This window comes from Cyprinodon tularosa, unplaced genomic scaffold (assembly GCF_016077235.1).
Source record: "Cyprinodon tularosa strain WSP-4 unplaced genomic scaffold, ASM1607723v1 ctg145, whole genome shotgun sequence".
Taxonomy (NCBI): domain Eukaryota; kingdom Metazoa; phylum Chordata; class Actinopteri; order Cyprinodontiformes; family Cyprinodontidae; genus Cyprinodon; species Cyprinodon tularosa.
This window is the reverse complement of record NW_024038276.1, coordinates 1,481,137-1,500,841: the sequence shown is the minus strand read 5'-3', so window position 1 is coordinate 1,500,841 and position 19,705 is coordinate 1,481,137. Positions and strand designations below refer to the sequence as shown.

The following is a 19,705-nucleotide window of genomic DNA, read 5'->3' as shown; positions in this document are numbered from 1 at the left end:
TAATAAAATTTTTCAGTAGCTTTTATAAAAAAAGATCAGGGCAACTATGGACATTATGGTTGCAAAAAAAAAAGATCTCAATATTTGATATACATGTAAACATGGAACACAACATGATTATTTATGGGTTCGACAGCCCAGACTTTTAATTAGAAATAATAAAAAAAAAATTATTGGAGCAGCCTTGGGCCAGATATAGCTTAAGATCGATTTTTATCATTCTGAATGCTAATCTGTTATGATTAGTTAAGAATAAGTATTTTGAGAGACATAATTGTAACTTCAGGTTTTAATAAATGATAAAGATGAGCCTCACAATTGTGGTTGCCATGTTTGTGTGTTGATACTATTTTCTGTAGTCAACACTGTCTCTTTGTCCATTTATATATTCTTTGTCATTTATATATTATTTGTCATTACTTTAAGAATCGTTTTCTTTATAGAAAACTTTTTAAGTCACATTTTCAACGTATGAATCGATGCTTTGTTTTAAAATAGACTACTTTTCTCTCCACAAAAACATCCGAATTTTAAAATATATATCAGTGTTAATTATCAGTTACTTCTTAGTTAGCCGCTTTAACATTTCCTACAGTCCTCAAACGCCCTCTGCTGGCGCTCTGGTGACGTAGCACGTATTCGCACCGAAACCCGGAAGTGCTAAACAGGTAAACTGTTTCTTTTTTTTTTTTTATTAGGTAAAAGAATGTATGGCAGCACAGGTGGACTCGGGAAGATGTAACTAGTCGGAGTATCGGGGAGACATTATGGAGGCCTCTTTTCTGCGTTGGTTGCTTTTTGTCGCACTGCCAGCCTGGACATTTGGAGACGGTAACATTATTTATCAGTAGAAGAAGAATAAGAGATATTAGCTTGACCGCTAACGATTGTATATTTGGTTTGAAGTCACGGTGGCGACAAAGAAACATAACGTAACATATAAAAACAGCTAAATTAGATTATCTAAAATGTAAGGTTCATCAAATAATATTTTGTCCTTAGTGACAGTAGGTTAGAGAGGTAAATAAATATAAGTGCGAAGGATTTAGTTGACTTTCAACGAGAGACTTTCATTCGTTTTGTTGCATTAACCAACTTTTCTGTGAGAAGGAAAAACCATCTTCAATGACTTTTGTTGCTTTAGAGCAGCGGGTCTCGGCACCAAAAGTGTGCAGGAGAAATGTTCAGTTCGATACTTATTGTCAGTTTTATTTAAAATCCGATTTTATAATTCCAGTTTTTACCATTACAATAGAAGCTTTAACCAGAATAAGAGAAAACCGACACGTTACAGGTTGATCGTTATAAATGGTACATAAACTGTAGGAGTTAAAGGTTCATATTCTTCAAAGCACATGTCCATTAATGCTTCCCTCTTTTAATTACCTTTATTTAACTCAAGAGATGGATATCTTATACATACTGTAGAGCAGGGGTCACCAACTAAAAACCAGCTGGGTCCGGATAAAGAAAATCATCAACCAGTAAAGGTCCAGAGACATTTTAACTATAATCTTTTACTTTAAACAGAGTTTAACACTGACATAAAATGAGGTGTTTATGCATCCATGTTATACATTGACTTTTTAAATAAATAAAAAAATGGAAAACATGTTCCATTTTAAAATCTAAAGTAGAGAACAACAATCAATTCAGTTTGGTATATAGACAATTTCCTGATTCACATATTTTATAAATAACCTGAACTGACCATTTGTTTTTTTTTATGACTTAATGAGACCAGTGGGCTTCGTGCTGCCCTGTAAGGCTTTAAACCTGGGTTTGAATGGAGACTAAGCCATTCTCAAGCACATATCAATCAATGTGCTCATTTTGAGCCTGGATCCATTTTTATTTTTGATTCTGTTCATGATGGAGAATCTTGCTTCATAGCAGCAAGTTGAGCCAAACATCCTCTAAATGTGAAGGGTCATTTAAGAGCACGTCATTTCACTTTTCTGTCACCAGTTCACTGCAGTTCTTCCAGCAGTCCACACTTTCTCCTCTCTCTTTTTCTTATCTTCTTCTCCTTCTTTCCCACCGCCCGCCTTGCCACAGGTCTGCCTGCTGTGTTTAAACAGCAACCAAGACTGACAGCAGCTCATTTGAATCATGTGTAGCCTGGTCCTGGACACTCTGGAGGGCTTTACCATTAACAGGAGAAGCGGCACAAGTAAAGTTAGACACTGCTCGTCAGACTATATGCAGATATTTATAAATGTTTTAAATCAGGTTGGGTCCAGCTGGTGGGTCCAGATCCGGACCCCGGTCCGCTAATCCGTGACCTCTGCTCTAGAGTGAGATGTGATGCTTTTAGGGAATAAGGAAAAAATAGTTCTCTTTATAGGCCTGTCATTGGTAGTATTTGGCATTTGTTTGCAACTTTTGAGTTTCCGTATAGCTGGAAAGTGTACCTCTTTACCCAGCATTAGAAAAGAAAACCTTCAAACAGAAAAACAAGCTGCTCTTTGATCATTTCAGGAAACATATAGAAAAGACAACAAATAAAAATAAATTTTAAGTTAAATGACCCCCCTTTTGTTGCAATAATCCTGCTGCAGACACAGTTAAAATGTTTATTGGATGTTTTATTGTCATCAAAGTTATTTTCTCCTCCTCTAAAAAGCCATTTTCAGTCTAGTTTTCAATGTCAAGGATGTTTTGGGCTTTTGGATACACTTTTTTGGTTAAATAATTGTCACTAACCTGATGCTTTTCCAACATAAATAGATATGTGGGAATACATAAATCCTTTTCCCTTTTCTCCCTGCAGATGGCCAGCTGACCTTTGTATCTGAGCTGTCCTCCAAACCTGCTCAGAAGTTGTCAAAGTACAGCTGGTATGCCAACGTCAGACTGCAGAGGTTCCACATACCGGAGGACACCGCCGTCGCTCGCTGGCTCTTCTCTGTGAAAAAGGGCCACAGTTTCCACTGCGGACAGCACAACGTCAGCATGTAGGACACAAAACTCTCCTATAAAACAGTAGCTATCTGTGTCTGATTTTATTATAACCAGATTCAACCTTCCTTGCAGCCATATCCGATGGGGAGCCCCTCCTGTCATAAACCCAACACAGACTGTGTTTCCAAATGCAACACTTTGGGGCCCGTCTTTTTCTCTCACACTACCGGTGACCTCCCAGAGCTCCACCACGTTTAACCTCTCCCACCCGGCTCCAGGGAATTGGTTCGTTGCTGCTCATTTACCAGAGGATGATGGCCGCATAGAGCAGAAGGTTTGTTCAGAGATTTTATTTTATCAACTTTGTTTTTATATCTGTTAGATCTGTGCTTGATGAAAGTTTTTGTTTTTAAGGAAGGTTTATTTGGGGTGGTGAATAAGTGACAGATGCAGAACTGCAGAACCCACTATTGTTGAAACTCTAACCTTAGATGGGATTGAATGTATGGTTGTTTCTTTGTAGGACTGGTTTAAATAATCTAATCTCTGATTATTCGATCTGTCATTTTTTTTTCATTTGTTTATCTTTTAATTAAATTTGATTTAAAAAAAGGACAAATAACATAGATTACTTTCAGAAACTGGCTTTTGATTTTATTTCTGTCATTTTCAGGTCCAAGCCATGTTTCTTACAAACCATTTTGTTTGTTTAGAAGCCTATAATTAAAAGTAGAACTATGGATTGGTCCGCTGATATTGTTTTTTTTCTTTATTTCTTGCATTGGCCTATACCCGCATGCATTCAGCAGCCATGTTGTAAGATAACATGAGGCGCATGCATTCCTGCTTCATCCGTTTACGTTTACCATACATTGTTCTTTTTTTGTTTGGTTTTTAAAATGTATAAAAACAATAAATAATATCTGCTTCAGAAATTGGCCCAAAAAATAGGTGCACATATTGGGGATGAGTTGCAAACCATTTTGTTTTTTTAGGGCTTATAATCAGAAGTAAAACTGTACATTAGCCGGCTAATAATTAAATATATTATCAACCTTAAAAGAAACTGCATCCCCTATCTCTACTTATAAAGAATAAAGCAGAATAGCAGATTCTTTGTCGTATGTTTATTTTTACACAAAAACCTTCTGAAATCCAGATGTGTTTGGCCTTGTAAATCATTCTAGTTCTATTTATTTATTTTTAAAGCAAAGAAATATGTAAAATATAAAATAAAAACCTAAATAAAAGCGAGGACAGTAATTTGCCCACATGGTGGGACCTTGGACACAAACACAAAATCATCCCTAGATGAAAAAGGGGGGAAAAGTTTCCAGCCAAAGAAACCAAAGGTCTATTCTACTGAGCCCCTAAAGGGAGATGGAGGGGAAAAAAAGAACTTTTGCGAGATCCCGCAATACTTTTGCGCAAAAGTATTGCGGGATCTCGCAAAAGTTTATTTTTTGCGATGTCTCGCAACACTTTTGCAAAATCTCCAAATACTTTTGCGAGATCCCGCAATACTTTTGCAGGATCTCGCAATACTTTGCGAGATCTCGCAATACTTTTGCAGGATCTCGCAAAAGTATTGTGGGATCTCACAAAAGTTAATTTTTTGCGAGATCCCGCAATACTTTTGCAAGATCCTGCAATACTTTTGCAGGATCTCGCAATACTTCGCGAGATCCCGCAATACTTTTGCGAGATCCTGCAAAAGTATTGCGCAAAAGTTCATTTTTTGCAAGATCTCGCAAAGTATTGCGAGATCCTGCAAAAGTATTGCGCAAAAGTTCATTTTTTGCAAGATCTCGCAAAAGTTTTGCGGGATCTCGCAAAAGTTTATTGTTTTCCTCGTTGTCCCTTTAGGGGCTCCATACTATTCTATCCATTGAGGTATAGAAAAACTGGAGAAATGATGCCTGAGATGTTTGTTGGACAAACAGACTGGTACCATATCCAGGGAGTTAACTGCTTTCTGTGGAAACCTTTGTGGTCCAGTGTAAAGCATATGGGTGTGATGAAACATCACAATAGCTGTGTAACACTAGCTGGACAGATTTCCTTAGACTGTGCTATGGAACAACAGTTTACCAGGCATTCTGGGACAAGCTCACAGCTGGAAAACAACTATAGTGAGGAATGAACATTTGTGGGGAAAAAATCAATAACAAGGCTGCTCTGGTGTGTAAAGGCGACAGAGCTCCTACTTCGCCAAACACCATTTTCACAAAAAAAATTAATATTAGTGAGCTATGCCGTGTTTGTGTTAAAACATGTCATCAAAGTCTCACCTTTCTTCTCCTGATTTTTTTGTCTTTCGGTTCTTAGTTTTGTTTACTGAGCTGCATTAATCTTTCATTCCAATTCATTCATCTACACATAGTTTTCTGATGACATTTGGCTCTAAATTATCCCATCAGGCTGCTGCGATCCAACTGCAGCTCCAGTCCCTCGTTTTTCCCTCAAATTGAAGGTATAGTGGAGGATGTTGTTTTTGGATCATCAAAATAAGTTGTCCTCTTAATTGTCAGTCCTACGTGCTCGTCCTCTTTTTCACTTTTTGGTGGTGAGACAGACATAGTGGAAGAATTGTGAATCTATTTTTTGGAAAGTAAGCTTGAATGAGTGATGCAAACAGCAATTTTTAAACAAAGCGTGCACAAGAAGAAATGGGCTCTTTTCAAAAAGTCGCGAAAATCCTCCACAGTACCTTTAAAGGCACTGCTGCTATGGTTGGGAATTGAGATTTTCACGTCTGTCTGATTTACGATGCCGATTACGATAATTGATGACTCAGAAAAATATTCTACAGATTAATTTATTTGCAAAATAATCGTTAGTTGCAGCCCTAGTGTGGATCTGCACATCAAAGTCAGGCAGTAAGATTATTCTGAGTGGTCACTATAACACGCGCGTGGGAGGTTGGAGGGGGTTATTGATATGAAGTTCAGTGACAAAAGTGAAAATCTGCCATTTAAACCTGCCTGCAGTCACAGTGAGGTTGTTTTTCTGTAAAATTCCTGTTTCCAACCCCAACCTGCTGAACTGGAGTGGCAGGTAGACGGATCGCTCTGCTTGTCGTTCCGCTGAACCACATTCTTATGCTTTTAGTTGTCAGCCAGGTTTGTTTAGCAATATATCGATTAGAAACGGTATGCTTCTAAAATGTCTCCCTAAATGAGCTTATTCAGCCTTGTCCTCCATACTTGTTTGATTTTATCTATTTTGAAACCACTTGAGAGAAAAAATATGGATTCAGCTTTTTTGTGTTTTTTTTTCAGGGTTTCCCGTCCTGCTCTTATTACTTCCAGCCACTGCTGTCGGTCAGGAGAGCCGTGGACACACCGGTGTTACAGCAGGGAACCTTCCTGACACAGACCGCAGCACCTGACAGACCTGCACGCCTTAAGTAACATGTGGAACAATGTTTCAGTACATTTCCTTCCTCCTATAATGATTGTAAGCGTTCTAGATTGATGGCTTTGTCTCTTAGGATGTTCGTGCCGGAGTTTACCTCGTCTCTTTCGGTTTCTGTGGCCGAGTGCTCGTCAGGGGAGGCTGCGGAGAGCAGCAACTGCCCGCTGCTCCTCAGACTGGGCTCTGCATCGATGCGGCACAGCCAGACGGCGGTGAACTGCTCAGGGAGCCGCTGCTCCGCCTCCCTCTCCAACCCTCCGTGGGACACCTGGTTACGCATTGTGGTGGAGAGCAGCCAAATCAACCAAACCGTTACCTTTAAGATTGTGTCCAACTACACAGGTGAACAGAGATTATTCGCATCATACAGCACCATAAAAAAATAGCAGATCTTTTCTACATTATGATGAATTTCAGCGTATTTAACTAAATTTTTATGCCGATAGATCAACAAAAAGAAGCGGCTAACTTTACAGTTAAACAGTTTTTCTCTTTGATATTGTATTTATTTTATGTCTCCTTCAGTGGGATGTAAGCCTGCCAGCGTAGGCCTTAAAGCAGACGATGACCTCACAAAGCTCCTCGGTAGGAGCAGCGTCTCCAACGTGACGTCAACAGGCAACAGCTCAGGCGCCTCCAACGCATCATCAGCGCTTCCACCGGAGCTGCCCGCGTCCGGCTGCGTGTGGAGCGTCCCTGTGCTCTACGAGGAACTGGACGTTCTGTCTCTCCGTTTCACCCCCGTCAACGGGTCGAACATCAGCATCACGGACGCGTACCCGGCGCTGCTCACGTACCCTCTGCCCGCACAGGCCACGGGGGGCACACTCAATCTGCAGCTCATGCTCAACTCTGTGAGTAACGCTGAGTCACTGACCTTTGTGTTTGCAGTTAGTCTGTATAGACACACCACTTAGATGGGTTTTTAATCTTTTTTTTTTTAGACAAATGCAACGTTGGGGAATAACAGCATCGTTGGCTGTTTTTCTCCCTGGGCTCCTGTCCTCGAACTCAACCACTCTGAACCTTGCCGTACAGGTACAGTTACAGTAACATGCAAAATGAAATAAAACAGTTAATATAATGCTGCTTTGAGTGAATTGATGCAATCATCCATTCTGTCTGTGGTTCTTTGTAAATGAGTCCTTCAGTCTGCAGCCGATCCCAAACTCTGGAATCATTTAACCCCTGCATGTCAGGCAGGCTTCCTGTTTGACCTTTTTCATTTCTTTTAAAGTCTCATCTTTTCTCTCTAGTGTTTAATACTCAAGATTATGTTAATGTTGTTTCATTTTATATAATCTCTTTATGTTATATACTCTTTTTACCTATTTTGTTCTATATTTTTAATGCATTTTGTCAGGTCTAAGCACCTAAAACATCATACATAGATACAGGGAAAGAAAGAAGGCACAGAGACAATTATTTTAGTTGCTCGCGAGAAGAGTAGGAAGAGACTGCGGAGTTTACAATCTCCACCCCACTCTGTGTCTTTAGCTTTCTCCTCGCCGTTTATTGAAGAAAAGGGGATGTCCCTAATTACACCAGCCGAGTTTTAACTAAGGGAAAGGGAAACAAAAGGATCTTACTTTAAACCTCAGCACATATGTTAAAACAAAGCATGTGGTTGTTTTACAATTGAATTGTTCCAAGAACACAAAGACACATATGATAGAGGATGTTCAGGCCTCCTCCACATCCCGTCCGTTGCATGACCTTTATCTGGAACAATCTTAAGCAAGAGTTAATAAAAGATGAATCACACATTATACATCATAATAGTTCATTAGAACACAACCCATGAAACACAAAGTAAGATAAATAAAATATTTCTAACACATTTATTGGTGTTTTTGGTTCTGCTTTTGTGCAGCACTTTGGTTCTTTTGCTTTTTTTATGGTTGTTTTATTATCAATTGATTCATTTGGAAAGTAAAGTGAATCCTTCAGCTTCTGTGAATCCAAAAAAAGGGAAAAGATAAAAGATGATGGAAGATTCCAGTTTAAACACACAAAAAAAGTCCAACTGTCAATTTGGTGAAATGCAGAAATATTTTTGCTTTTATTCAGAAGAAGATTCAAAGCTCCTTTTTAAAGAAATAACCTTCAAATAAAACAACTTTGGATTTATTAACATAAGATTTTACTGCAGCTTGCTGATCAGAGCTTTAGTTTCAAACACAGATTGCAAGTCGGTACCAAATTTAACTCCACCGGTGTTCAAAAACTCTGATGAATCCAGACATCTTGGGGTGGTCATGGACCCTTATCTGAATCTTAATAAAAACGTATAAAGACAGCTTATTATCACAATAGTATAAATATTTACAGATAATATATCATCAAAGATCTGAAAAATATATATTAGTCCAATTCTGAGGTGATCGTAGATTTTAAACTTTCATTTATGGCTCAAACAGTTTAGTAATCAGAACATTAATTATATCCCTGATTAGGGCTGGGCGATATGGAAAAAATACTATATCACGATATGGATTATTTTATATCACGATAACGATATATATCACGATATACCACAACTGATGTTGCATTTTATGTTTTCATAGTCCGTCAGATGGACAGGGTTGAAAAAAATCTTTCATTGCCTATTTTTTACCCATCATCTTGTTTCCTAATATGAGAATCCCAACCCCAAACCAAGAACACCAGTTATGCAATTTGCGGCCATGACAGTGAACAGTATAGAATCTTGGCTATTGCGCTGCAGTAATTAATCATTTAATATTCATTTGTTATTGACATTTTATAAAATTCCAAGGCCAGTTTTTTCTCTTGTCTTTCACTTACCTTGTTTTCCACTAGGAGGCACCTCGCCTATTTAAGAAGAAATGTGTCTGCACTGGTAATACATTAATTAAAATGCCCACATGTTCTACTGGATAGGAGTGTCAGTGTAGTTAAAAATGTGATCCATCATACGACCTGTACCACAATTATGGGTGTTTCAGTTGTTCTCTTTATTTTTCAGCAGTCACAAGAGAAACGTGCTGCACAGTTTAAAAACATGGAACACAACAGTACTATACAACAAACTATAACAAACAGTACACACTAATACACACAGTATGATTTACTCTAAAGGGGAAAAAGTGAATGCTACAGCACCTTTGTGTGTAAACACAACACTCACAGGTGCAGTAGCCTTCACTTTTCCCCCTTCAGAATAAATTATAATATCAGTGAGGTCCAGTAATGGATGCGTATGCTGTAAAAGCACACAGTTCATTGGTGTAAGCATATTAGTAAAACCAATAATAGTAAAACTAGCGAACGTACAAAAGTGCATAGCAATGTCAGGCTCGTACCTTGGGCGAGCATCACTCCGGTGTGGTCCTCAGGAAAGTACACGGTCTGTAGACACCGAGCGCGGAGGGTCCAGTCCGTGATAAGGATGGTGAGACTCATATAAGGCTGTGTTGCTCTACTCATCCACATGTCCGTAGTCAACGCATAATGCGTCGCACCACTGCGTACCTCTCTCTCCACTTCAGCCCGACAACTAGCATATAAGCCAGGCAGCTCCGCTTTAACAGTAAAATCTTCTTGGGTGTCCATCATTAATTTTTTTTCAAGCCAGAAAGAAATTTCACGGGCTCTCTCCATCAGTAATGTCGCAAACGTATGGTGCAAAGCCGCGTGACGTAAAGCGGTGTAGTGTCGCAAAACCACGTTCTCTACACATTATCTTTTTATTCTCTTTTTTTTTTCGTTATATACACTTAGAGTTTGCATAGCAAAAACGCAAAATGTTATATTAACAGATTATATTAAAATGTATATTAGCAGTAATAATAATAATAAAGAAGTTTATCACGATAGAAAAAATAGAGGAGAAAGGTCACGATAGACATGTTTCTCTCGTCCTCACGATATATATCGCCATATCGCCCAGCTCTATCCCTGATCATCTTCGATGTCCTAAACCATTAAGACCTTTAAGATCATTTGAATTTTCAATCCCGTATCAGAACAAAACCATCAGAAACAGGCTTCAGTATTTATGGCCCAGCAATCTAAAATAATCTTCCTCTACACTGCAGGAGTTTACCCAAACTGAGCCTTTTGTTTAAAGGAACACAGTTTTACTAAAAATTGATGGATCCTAAATTCCTTTCAAATTTTATTAATTTAAAGTCATGTGGTCATCTTAATATTTACTATAAAATATATTATTTTGATAAGGCATATTTCCCTGATGTCAGTCCCATTAGGATTTATTTATCTCTCTGTTTAAAAAATGGCCCAAAATAATAATAGGTGATTTCTGTTGATGTTTCAGGCTTTAGAAACTGGCGACACACAGTAACCCACTAACGAGCATAAAAACAAAGATGTACTTTTGGTTCGTCCGTAACAGAAATGCAGTTTGGTGCTTTTTTTTTTGCTACCTGAAAGCCAAACTATCAAAAACACCCATGTAACTCATCCTGGGAATACGACGGCTGCTTTCAAAATGCTAATTTCACCATTTAACTTGAAATGATGCCCTAAAGGACAGTTCATTTGGGCTGTTATAATATTCAATCCTTTTTAGAGTATGTTTATGATTTTTACAATCGGTTGCATATCAAATCAACTTCCATCTTTAATTATTGGCATTTTCAGATATACAGAATATCCTGACCAATCTGCAATGTAACATATACTGTTGATTCTCCACAGCTTTGTTTGGAGGATATGGTGTTGGCATCAACGTCAGTGTCCCTAAAGCTGCAGTCAGGCTGCCTTTCCCTCAGTCCACAACATGGTACCTCACCCTGCAGCTTGTATGCAACAGGTAGAGCACCTCTAAACACTGCATCCATCATTGACTGCTTCATATGTGCACTGCATTATTTGAGTCTTTTTGTAGGACTCATCTTCTTGCTCTTTCTGCAGCAGTGACTGTGGGAACTCGTTCGTAGTGTCTGTGGTGCCAGAAGTGTCTGTCAGTGCCTGTGTGGAGGATTGTGGGTCGTATGGTGAATGTAGGCTGCTGAGATCCTACACCTACTTGTATGCTGCCTGTGTCTGCAGCGCAGGTACCCCCCCCCCAACACACACACACACTTTTATCTATCTTTTTAACTTTACATGGTTTTATTCATATGTTAAAAGAGAACACTAGCAGGTTCTCCAATGTTTCCAGCTTCCTCCAACTATCTGATAACACAACATTTAGTACATTACTCCCCAATTTACACTGTGTGCGGCTCTGCTCCACCGGGCTCAGGTTTCTGTGCAAATATGCAACCATTTTTACCAATTAAAACACTTATGGTATGTTCACATTGAACACGATTTAAGCAGCACAAGCAGCTGCTTTACATGCAAGGTATAGGGTTGAAGCGCATCAAAAGGTCCTGCAGAGTAGCTGAAGCAGCACCTCTTGAGCATTTCAGCATCTGAGGTGCTCCACATGTTTCCATGAGTTGGAAAATCTGAACTTTTGCTGCTCGACGTGCCGCAACAACCAATCAGAGAAGCTGATTTTATATATATACATGATATGAAGGGGGTAAAACTTGTTTATATCATATATATTACCCCATTTACACTACCCTTGAAAAACCGTGCCGAGACCGGTCCGAGCTCAGTAGCTGAGATAACTTATCGTGTGTAAATGGAAAGCAAACTGAACTGAACCGAGCTAGACACAACCGGACCGAGCTAACTGCAGACCAGTTCCAGAGGTGGGCTCGGCTCGGTTTTTCCCTGGCTCGGTTCTCTGATAACAAGAGCGCATGAGCAGAACGCGTCATCTCCGTCTGGCTGCACATCGCGATTCACACTCCATTCCAGTAGTTGGCGGTAATGCCCCTCCAGAAACAGAAGAACGGCTTCTTGTTAAATTATAAAAAACAATCGAAATCTTCTCCACGCAACATTTTAAATAATGGCATTTTAAATAATAACACAGAAGTACAGCAATAATAATCAAGCATAACTTTCTGAATGTGACGGGCGCCGCCATTTTGATTTGCTTGATTGCCTCCTTCTTCGTCTTCTTCTTCTTGTGTTTTATGGCGGTTGGCAAACAACTTTTGGAGCATTACCGCCACCAGCTGCTTGATTTCCTCCTTCAATACGGCAGTAATACCGCAGATCGTCATTAGGAGGCGAGGAGTCGAGGAACCGAGATAGCGTGATGTGTAAACGGTCGTCAGAACCGAGCTCAGTCTGGTTAACTGATCCCAGCTCGGACCGGTCTCGGCATGGATCGGTTTCTCAAGGGTAGTGTAAATGGGGTATCTGTAAACTAGGCTTTCATGAAAGGAGAATTTATTTTGTTCCATGTACAAAGAAAATTTAGCGCTATGGTCACTCCACCAAAACGGTTATTTAAAAGCTAAATTAACTTTGCTCACAGTACTTCCAGCTGGGTTTCCATGGATCCTTAAAAAGTCTTAAAAGGCTTTGAATTCTTCAATAAAAAACTAAGGCCTTAATTGGTAATAAAATGTCTTAATTCAGTTTTTCATAGGTTTTAAAACTGTTACCACATCATAAATAGGATTTTATTTTTGTAATCCATATCAAACATTAAAATAATTGACAATAAGGTTTTTTTTACAATTGCTGAACGGCTCGCTGCTCTTATCTCACCCCTTCTTTGAAAGTCTTGCTTAGTTACTGAAATACTGAAAAATACTTTTAATGTTCTACTGTAGTTTCATTAACTGAGGCAAATGTTTTGTCCTGAAAACACAGGATAACGTCTTCAGATCTGCGCTAGACACTGAATGTGTTTTAATAAAGGAAAATAAAATCAGACTGAATAACCTATAATGTAACAGCGTACGCTGTAATCTTGATCAATGTTCTTTTTGACCTCTGCAGGTTGGAAAGGTTGGGGCTGCACCGACGGCTCCACGGCCCAGTCATACAGCCGCCAGCTGACAGCAACCATGTTGCTCACACTCAGCAATCTGTTCTTCCTGCCCGCCGTCGTTGTTGCCATCAGACGCGCCTACATCACTGAGGCCTCGGTCTACATCTTCACCATGTTCTTCTCCACGGTAAAGAACAAATTACTTGTGGCTGTGGTTAAAGTTCCCATAACTGGAAACGTGCTGTGAAACCATCCGGGAAGCAATATGGTATAGATCTGTCAGAGTTATATCATTAACACACAAATGGAATGTTTTGTGAAGTTTTAAATATTGTTTTTTACTGATAAAAATCTAAAATATGCTTGTTCACCTTGAATGAAACTGTAGAAGCATCACTCCTATAAGGTTAGCTTCTCGTCTGCTTGAGTTTGAGTTTTATTGCTTAAGCTTTCTTGCTAAAAATTTCAGGGCTCTGCTTGGATTAACAATAGTAGATTATAGTTTGCAGATCTTCTGACAGATTTTGAATTGGAAAATTAGGTCTAGACTTTAACTAGGCCATTTTCAATCTATTTGCTTAGAGTTGTTGCTCTGGAATGGGAATGTAGTGAAGTTCTGAAGTGTTTCCATGTGCCTGCTAAAGAAAAGCCCTCCCACAGCATGATGCTGCCTCTGCCATGTTCCATCGATGGGTTAATGTATCACTTTTCTAGTAAGAATCTGTATTTAGGGACATCAAAGTAAAAGAGGCAGAACATAGATGCACATACAGAATGTGAAGCTGTTTTTTTTTTTTTTTTCATTTGATGAAAGATTGGGAAGTTTTCTATAAATCCTCATTATTCCCGTCTCTTCCTGTAGTTCTACCATGCCTGTGACCAGCCCGGTGTGGCGGTTCTGTGCATCATGGACTATGATGCCCTGCAGTACTGCGACTTCCTCTGGTCGATCTGCTCCATCTGGGTCACCATCCTCTGCATGGCTCGCCTGGGAGACGTAGCTAAATATGTGAGAGGCCGCTAGTCAACCCGACTGTATTCTGTAATGACAGCTTCAGCGTCTTCACCTGGTCCTTCCTTCCTTCCTTCCTTCCTTCGTTCTATTTGTGTAGACCCTGTTTTTACTCGGAGCCTTGCTGATTGCCATGTCGATGCAACTGGACCGGAAGGGCTTGTGGAACCTGCTGGGCCCCATCCTTTGCGCCATACTTTTCATGGTCACTTCCTGGGTAAACATTTGTTTGGAAATAACTGATGTCAAAGCAAGCAGTAATGATAAAACTCCTGCTTTTTACGTAACAGCTTTCAAAATTATTATTTCTTTTTTTTTATATGCAGGTGTACCGGGGGGTCCGCCGGAAACACTGCTACCCGCCCTCATGGCAGCGCTGGGTCTTCTACCTGATCCCCGGTGCACTCTGTGCTCTCATCGGTGTGTGCCTGTACATCTTTGCAGAGACTGAGAGCAACTACTACTACACGCACTCGCTGTGGCACATCCTGGTGGCCAGCTGCGTGGTGTTCCTGCTGCCACCAAAGGAGAAGGACAGGAAGGCTCTGGGCTGGAGCCAGGGCTTCAGCTGGAGGTGGAGCTGGAGACCTCGGGTTTGTGGATACACGCTCTGTGAGAGCAGCAAAGATGAACTTTATACCGTCACATAGCAGCAGAAGGAGGAGGAGGACAGGCTGGTGATTTGATTTTCAAACCTGGGAAACATTTGAGCAGCAGATAGCTACGGCCCTTTTGGCAAAGATCTGGTTTTAGAGTCTCTGTAGTGAATAATGACCTGAATGAGGCATTTTCTTAATACAGCTAGATAATTGTATTCTCAAAGGTCCACTTATATTTCATACTTAAATGCTCATCAAATGGGACAGTGCTGTGAGAGTTTAAAAAGATCTGCTCCTGTATGTTCCTCTCAACCCAACCAATCAGCTGCAGCCTTTTAAAGAATAAATACACTAATGAGATTATTTGAAACTTTGACCTGCTAGTATAGATTGGAGCTCATTCCGCTTACTGCTTAAGAGCTATATTTACCAAATACTGCTAAGAATTTGGATTTACTATCTTAAAACAAAAGTGCTCTTTTGGATCGACTTAAACATCAGCACAATTAGTCTATTATATCTGCAGCATTCTATAATTCAGATAATTTAAAACCCAGAAACCTCAGAAAATATCCCAAATGCTGCTAATATTTCCAGATGTCATATAGGAGACGGAGGCTCCTCTTTCCTTATAATATTGGGTCTCAAAAGGACCAAAACAGAAAAAGTAAGAAATCCTTTAGAATCACACCTGGAAACCATGGCAACAACCCACTGGATAGAAATCCTGCTTGCAGCCCGTCGGTCATATGTTAAACTAACCTGTTAGGATGCTCTAAGAGCTTCTCCTTTGACAATTAAACAGTCTGATTTAACAGTTTGCAGCACTTTTCAAACAGCCTCTTGAAATGCTTCCTCAGAAAATGTTTTTAGCATCTTACTGGTGCTGAAAAAGACAACCTTGAATCTTCCTCAGTAACAAATTTCAAATAGAAATCATTGTTTTCTGCACCGCCTGTTAGCATCTCACTGGGAACATGTGGATATTTTAGGTTTAAGCTCAAAGTTGCTGGTCGTTTCTACTTTGAATTAGTTTTTGCTTGTTTCCGTTTCTTTAACATAGATCTGTGTGTTCTGCTTGTAGCATTGGGACATACAGGTAACTGACAAATACAGGTGTGTACTACAAAGCAGGATTAAGAGCTTAACATAGGTGTTAAATGTTAAGAAAGAGTTTTTCCATTTAAAGAGGTGGATGTTTGAAATGCTTGCTTGATCACCTTGGTAACATTAGTTTTCCCATAAGCATAACCAACATTAATAAATTTATATTGAGAGCTTTCAATATAAAATCACTCTGCAGCACTGTAAGTTAGGAAGTAAAGGGAGGTTAGGACATAGATCATTACACTGGTAACTATTATTAAATTGCGAAATTTAAAATTTTCTCCTTTAGTTTTATAATACGCTTCATTTTGGTAAAACACAAAAGTATTATATTTAGGAGCTTTGTGGTGGCCGCATCATTAGAACAGGGTCGATGATGAACGACAGTTCATCATCGACACTGTCGATACAGCAAACACCAAAAGATTCACTTTTCTTTTGCAGATTTACTGATCAGATTATTTAGCTGATTATTCGTCTCAAAGGTCTCTTAATCAAAATGATGACAAATTTCACATTTTAAAATTAAAGCAGTCATTTCATACACCATGCTTTTAAAAAAAAACACCAAAACTATGTCGTTGGTAAATGTTTTTGTTCTTTTTGAGCCTGGGAAAATGCTAGCGCTCCTAGCTAACATCAAGACTGCTGTTTACCGTCGCCATCTGCTGGCTGTATGATGCCAAGACCACTAACACCAAAGTTCATGTTGTATTCTGAGCATCACTGGTCTCTTATTCCTCCTGGCATCATATATATATATATATATATATATATATATATATATATATATATATATATATATATATATATATACCAAAATATATATATATATAATTTTTTGTGGTCGATTTTTTTTTTTCTTTTTTTTTTTTTTTTTTTTTCACATTTGATCTTTAACTTTCTTCCGCCGGGGAAATCCTGACTTCACAAAGTTTACTAACAAACGGAGCAAAAACAAAGCGTGAAACAGAAATATGTCACTGTGAATTCATCTGAAAGCCTTTGTGTGAAACCAAAGTGAGGCGAAATGGCATAGAAATGAGTAAAGTCACAGTCAGAGACTGGGCTTTACCTTAAGTCAGAGATTCTTTAAATGGTGCACACATTTCCAAATCCAGCATTCTAAGGGTTAAAATAGAACTACTGTGGTGTAATCTGTTCATCCTTCCTGTTTTGTCTAAAAGTCCTGCTCTATCATTCTTACACAGCATGAACAAACCACAGACATAACTGTTTTTGTTTACGTTTCCATTGCTTCTTTATTTTAAACAGACTACTGATAGTTTAGGCCAGGGATCTGCAACCTTTATAATCCAAAGAGCTATTATACCCAAAATAAAATGAGAGCCACAAATATTAAATGACCTTAACATAAAACAAAACCCACTATGTTTGCTATAGATATCTCCCTTTAGAAAGTGGTGTCATTTTAAACAATTTCATTTGCATTTTTTGCTCTTAAAATACGGATAAAATATGAGTTTGCTAAAGAGGAAGCATTGTTTTTTTGGTTTTAGTTTTTAAGGATATTATTTTATCTAAATAAATAAACAAATGTCAAGCTATTGACAAGAAATCTAAATGTAAAAACATATTTCTGATTATTTAATGCCTTTCGCCAATAAATTAAGAGCCATTGTAGGGGGTCCAAAGAGCCACATGCAGACCCCTGGTTTAGGCAAAGTGCAGTCCCTGATCACATTAAGAAAAGGTTTTGTTTTTGTTTGTTTTTCATACGTCATAAAATCATCCAAATCCAGTTTCCTGCTGATTTATCAAAATATTTCTGTATCTAAGTTAAAAGAGAAAAAGATGTTTTTTCTTGTTTTATTTTTATTTCTGTATTTATGGCTTTCATCAGCGTAGGACATGATTGCATAAATGATATTGCTTTTCAAAACTCAGCCCACACTAATACGATGCTTTGTTCATAAATGATGTAATGTGTCTGTTTTTCCTTGTAGGTCTGGGTTATGTTGGAAGAGTTTAATACTCCAGATGAAATTTGAATAATTCTTTACTGCCAGGTACTATAATTTCCTGCATTCTATTGTATTCCTTGAAATTAAAACATCAGACCACATCTCAACAGTCCACCTAGAAGAAGGAAAGTAATGCTTTTTGCCTAAATCTGCTCATCACAGCCACTTGTGTCTTCACACAGCGTCACAAGTCTGATAATCACATCTCAGTCTCAGGGCTGCAGATCAGAGCAGCCTGGAGCTTCTTACCTGTCAAGAAACAAAAAATGAAGAAAATGCATGAAAGATTCAGATTTACTGCGTCTTTAAGTTTGGTAAGACCAATTCTCTCTGCACTTTCCTAAAAAGGCTATTCTTGCGGGCAAATTCTTTACTATTCTACAACTAGGGCTGCATAATAGAAAAACCTTTATTAGAGGTAATGTTGGTTAACATTTAATGACAATGTCAGTTGAGATATGTGCCTATTTTCTTCTCTACTATCTTTTGTCACCTGGGCTTCCATCACTGTGTGACCTTTAACGTTTTGGGTGATGTCATCTGGTTATGGTGTAACCATCCGCTGCCTACTGGCTAAATATTTCACTAACATGGAAAATATAATTTTATTACTCTTGGATTATGTTAACCAACAACCTCTGCACTCCAAATGCTCCTTTGCACACGCCGATATTGCCATGACGACATATCCCCCATGTATTGTGCAGCCCTGAACTTGCCTCGACTCGTTCGTTCCAACTATCTTCAACAAACTCGTCTCCAGATTTCTTTTAAAGCTACTTGCCGTACATTTTTCATTTATCATTCACACTTTTTTTACTGTATTTTGTTACCTATAAAAATTAATGTTTAATTGTTTTGATTGTTTTTCCTGTTGTGCTGTACTTTTTTCTTTTATTGGTGACAACACATCAGGCACCTGATAGTTATTTGTATTTCAACTATTTCAATTTTAAGTTCATTTTAAATCCAGCAAGAGTCTACAATTTGTTCAAATTTTTCTGTCTTTTTCTGAGTTGTTATCGACTCTAGGCAGTTAGCGCCCTGAGCCTACTGTGATGTCATCAACCCATATGCACACAAACGAGAATTGGCTAGCTGGGGTTGTTTTCTTTTTTTTTCTCAATCCATTTTGTGAAATTTTGCAGAATGGATATAAACATTAACTGTTTTCATTGTCTGCAAGTGGAGAAAAAAATATAAGACAAGATAGGATCTGTGTTAAAACGTGGTTAACAAAGCCTAAGAGAAGCCAATGTTTTCTGTTAATCAAAACACTAACTGCTAGATAAACAGCTGAGTTTGTTCATTATTTTAAATGTTCTTTTTCAGTCTGAAGCACTTTGTTTTCACTGTCTAATGTAAATTACCCATATGTGTATGAATCAGCGCTGATTGAATGTATACTAAGATTATTGCCCAGTGCCTCTTCCTTAGTCTTTTTGTGATTGCACTTTATATATATGATAAAATGGGAGTTGGGGTGTTTGTCTCATATAATCTAGTTCCATTGTGTAGTTTTGTGTATTAGATTTTCTGTTGAAAATCTCTATTTTCTGTTTTTGTCTTTTTTCGTTTCCTGCTGTGATTTTGTTGCATCGAGGCTCAAATATTTTGAGGGAAAACAAAAATTACCACTGTTTGAGTTCCTCAAAGGATTTTATTTTATTCAGTTATTCGTCGAAACTGAGTGATGCCTTGGGAAAATAAATCTGATGTGAAAGAAGAAATGATTCGTTTTGTTTTTGTTTTTTAAGCCTGGTGGGGATGAAAAGACTGAGTTTCAGCCCACAGAGGGAGTGGGACTAGGGGGAAGCAGATTATGATTATCCTCAGAATTGTAGACAGC

The 19,705-nt window shown here is 38.6% G+C and overlaps 1 protein-coding gene across 4 annotated transcripts; it reads left to right on the top strand.

Annotated features, from left to right (window-relative positions):
- The first annotated feature begins 675 nt into the window (after positions 1 to 675).
- pgap6 (post-glycosylphosphatidylinositol attachment to proteins 6) lies at positions 676 to 19,586 on the top strand. 4 transcript variants are annotated; one of them, XM_038278893.1, is made up of 15 exons: positions 676 to 831; positions 2,774 to 2,957; positions 3,037 to 3,238; positions 6,186 to 6,313; positions 6,398 to 6,663; positions 6,847 to 7,175; positions 7,266 to 7,359; positions 11,005 to 11,119; positions 11,221 to 11,363; positions 13,162 to 13,340; positions 14,016 to 14,162; positions 14,266 to 14,382; positions 14,492 to 14,758; positions 17,839 to 17,901; positions 18,019 to 19,586. In XM_038278893.1, exons 1-14 carry the CDS (start codon positions 768 to 770, stop codon positions 17,881 to 17,883), a joined length of 2,280 nt encoding a protein of 759 aa, XP_038134821.1. In that variant the 5' UTR covers positions 676 to 767; the 3' UTR covers positions 17,884 to 17,901; positions 18,019 to 19,586. The 4 variants fall into 4 exon arrangements, with proteins under 4 accessions (XP_038134821.1, XP_038134820.1, XP_038134819.1 ...); XM_038278892.1 differs by having other exon boundaries at positions 18,039 to 19,572; XM_038278891.1 differs by having other exon boundaries at positions 17,839 to 19,582.
- The last annotated feature ends 119 nt before the right edge of the window (positions 19,587 to 19,705 follow it).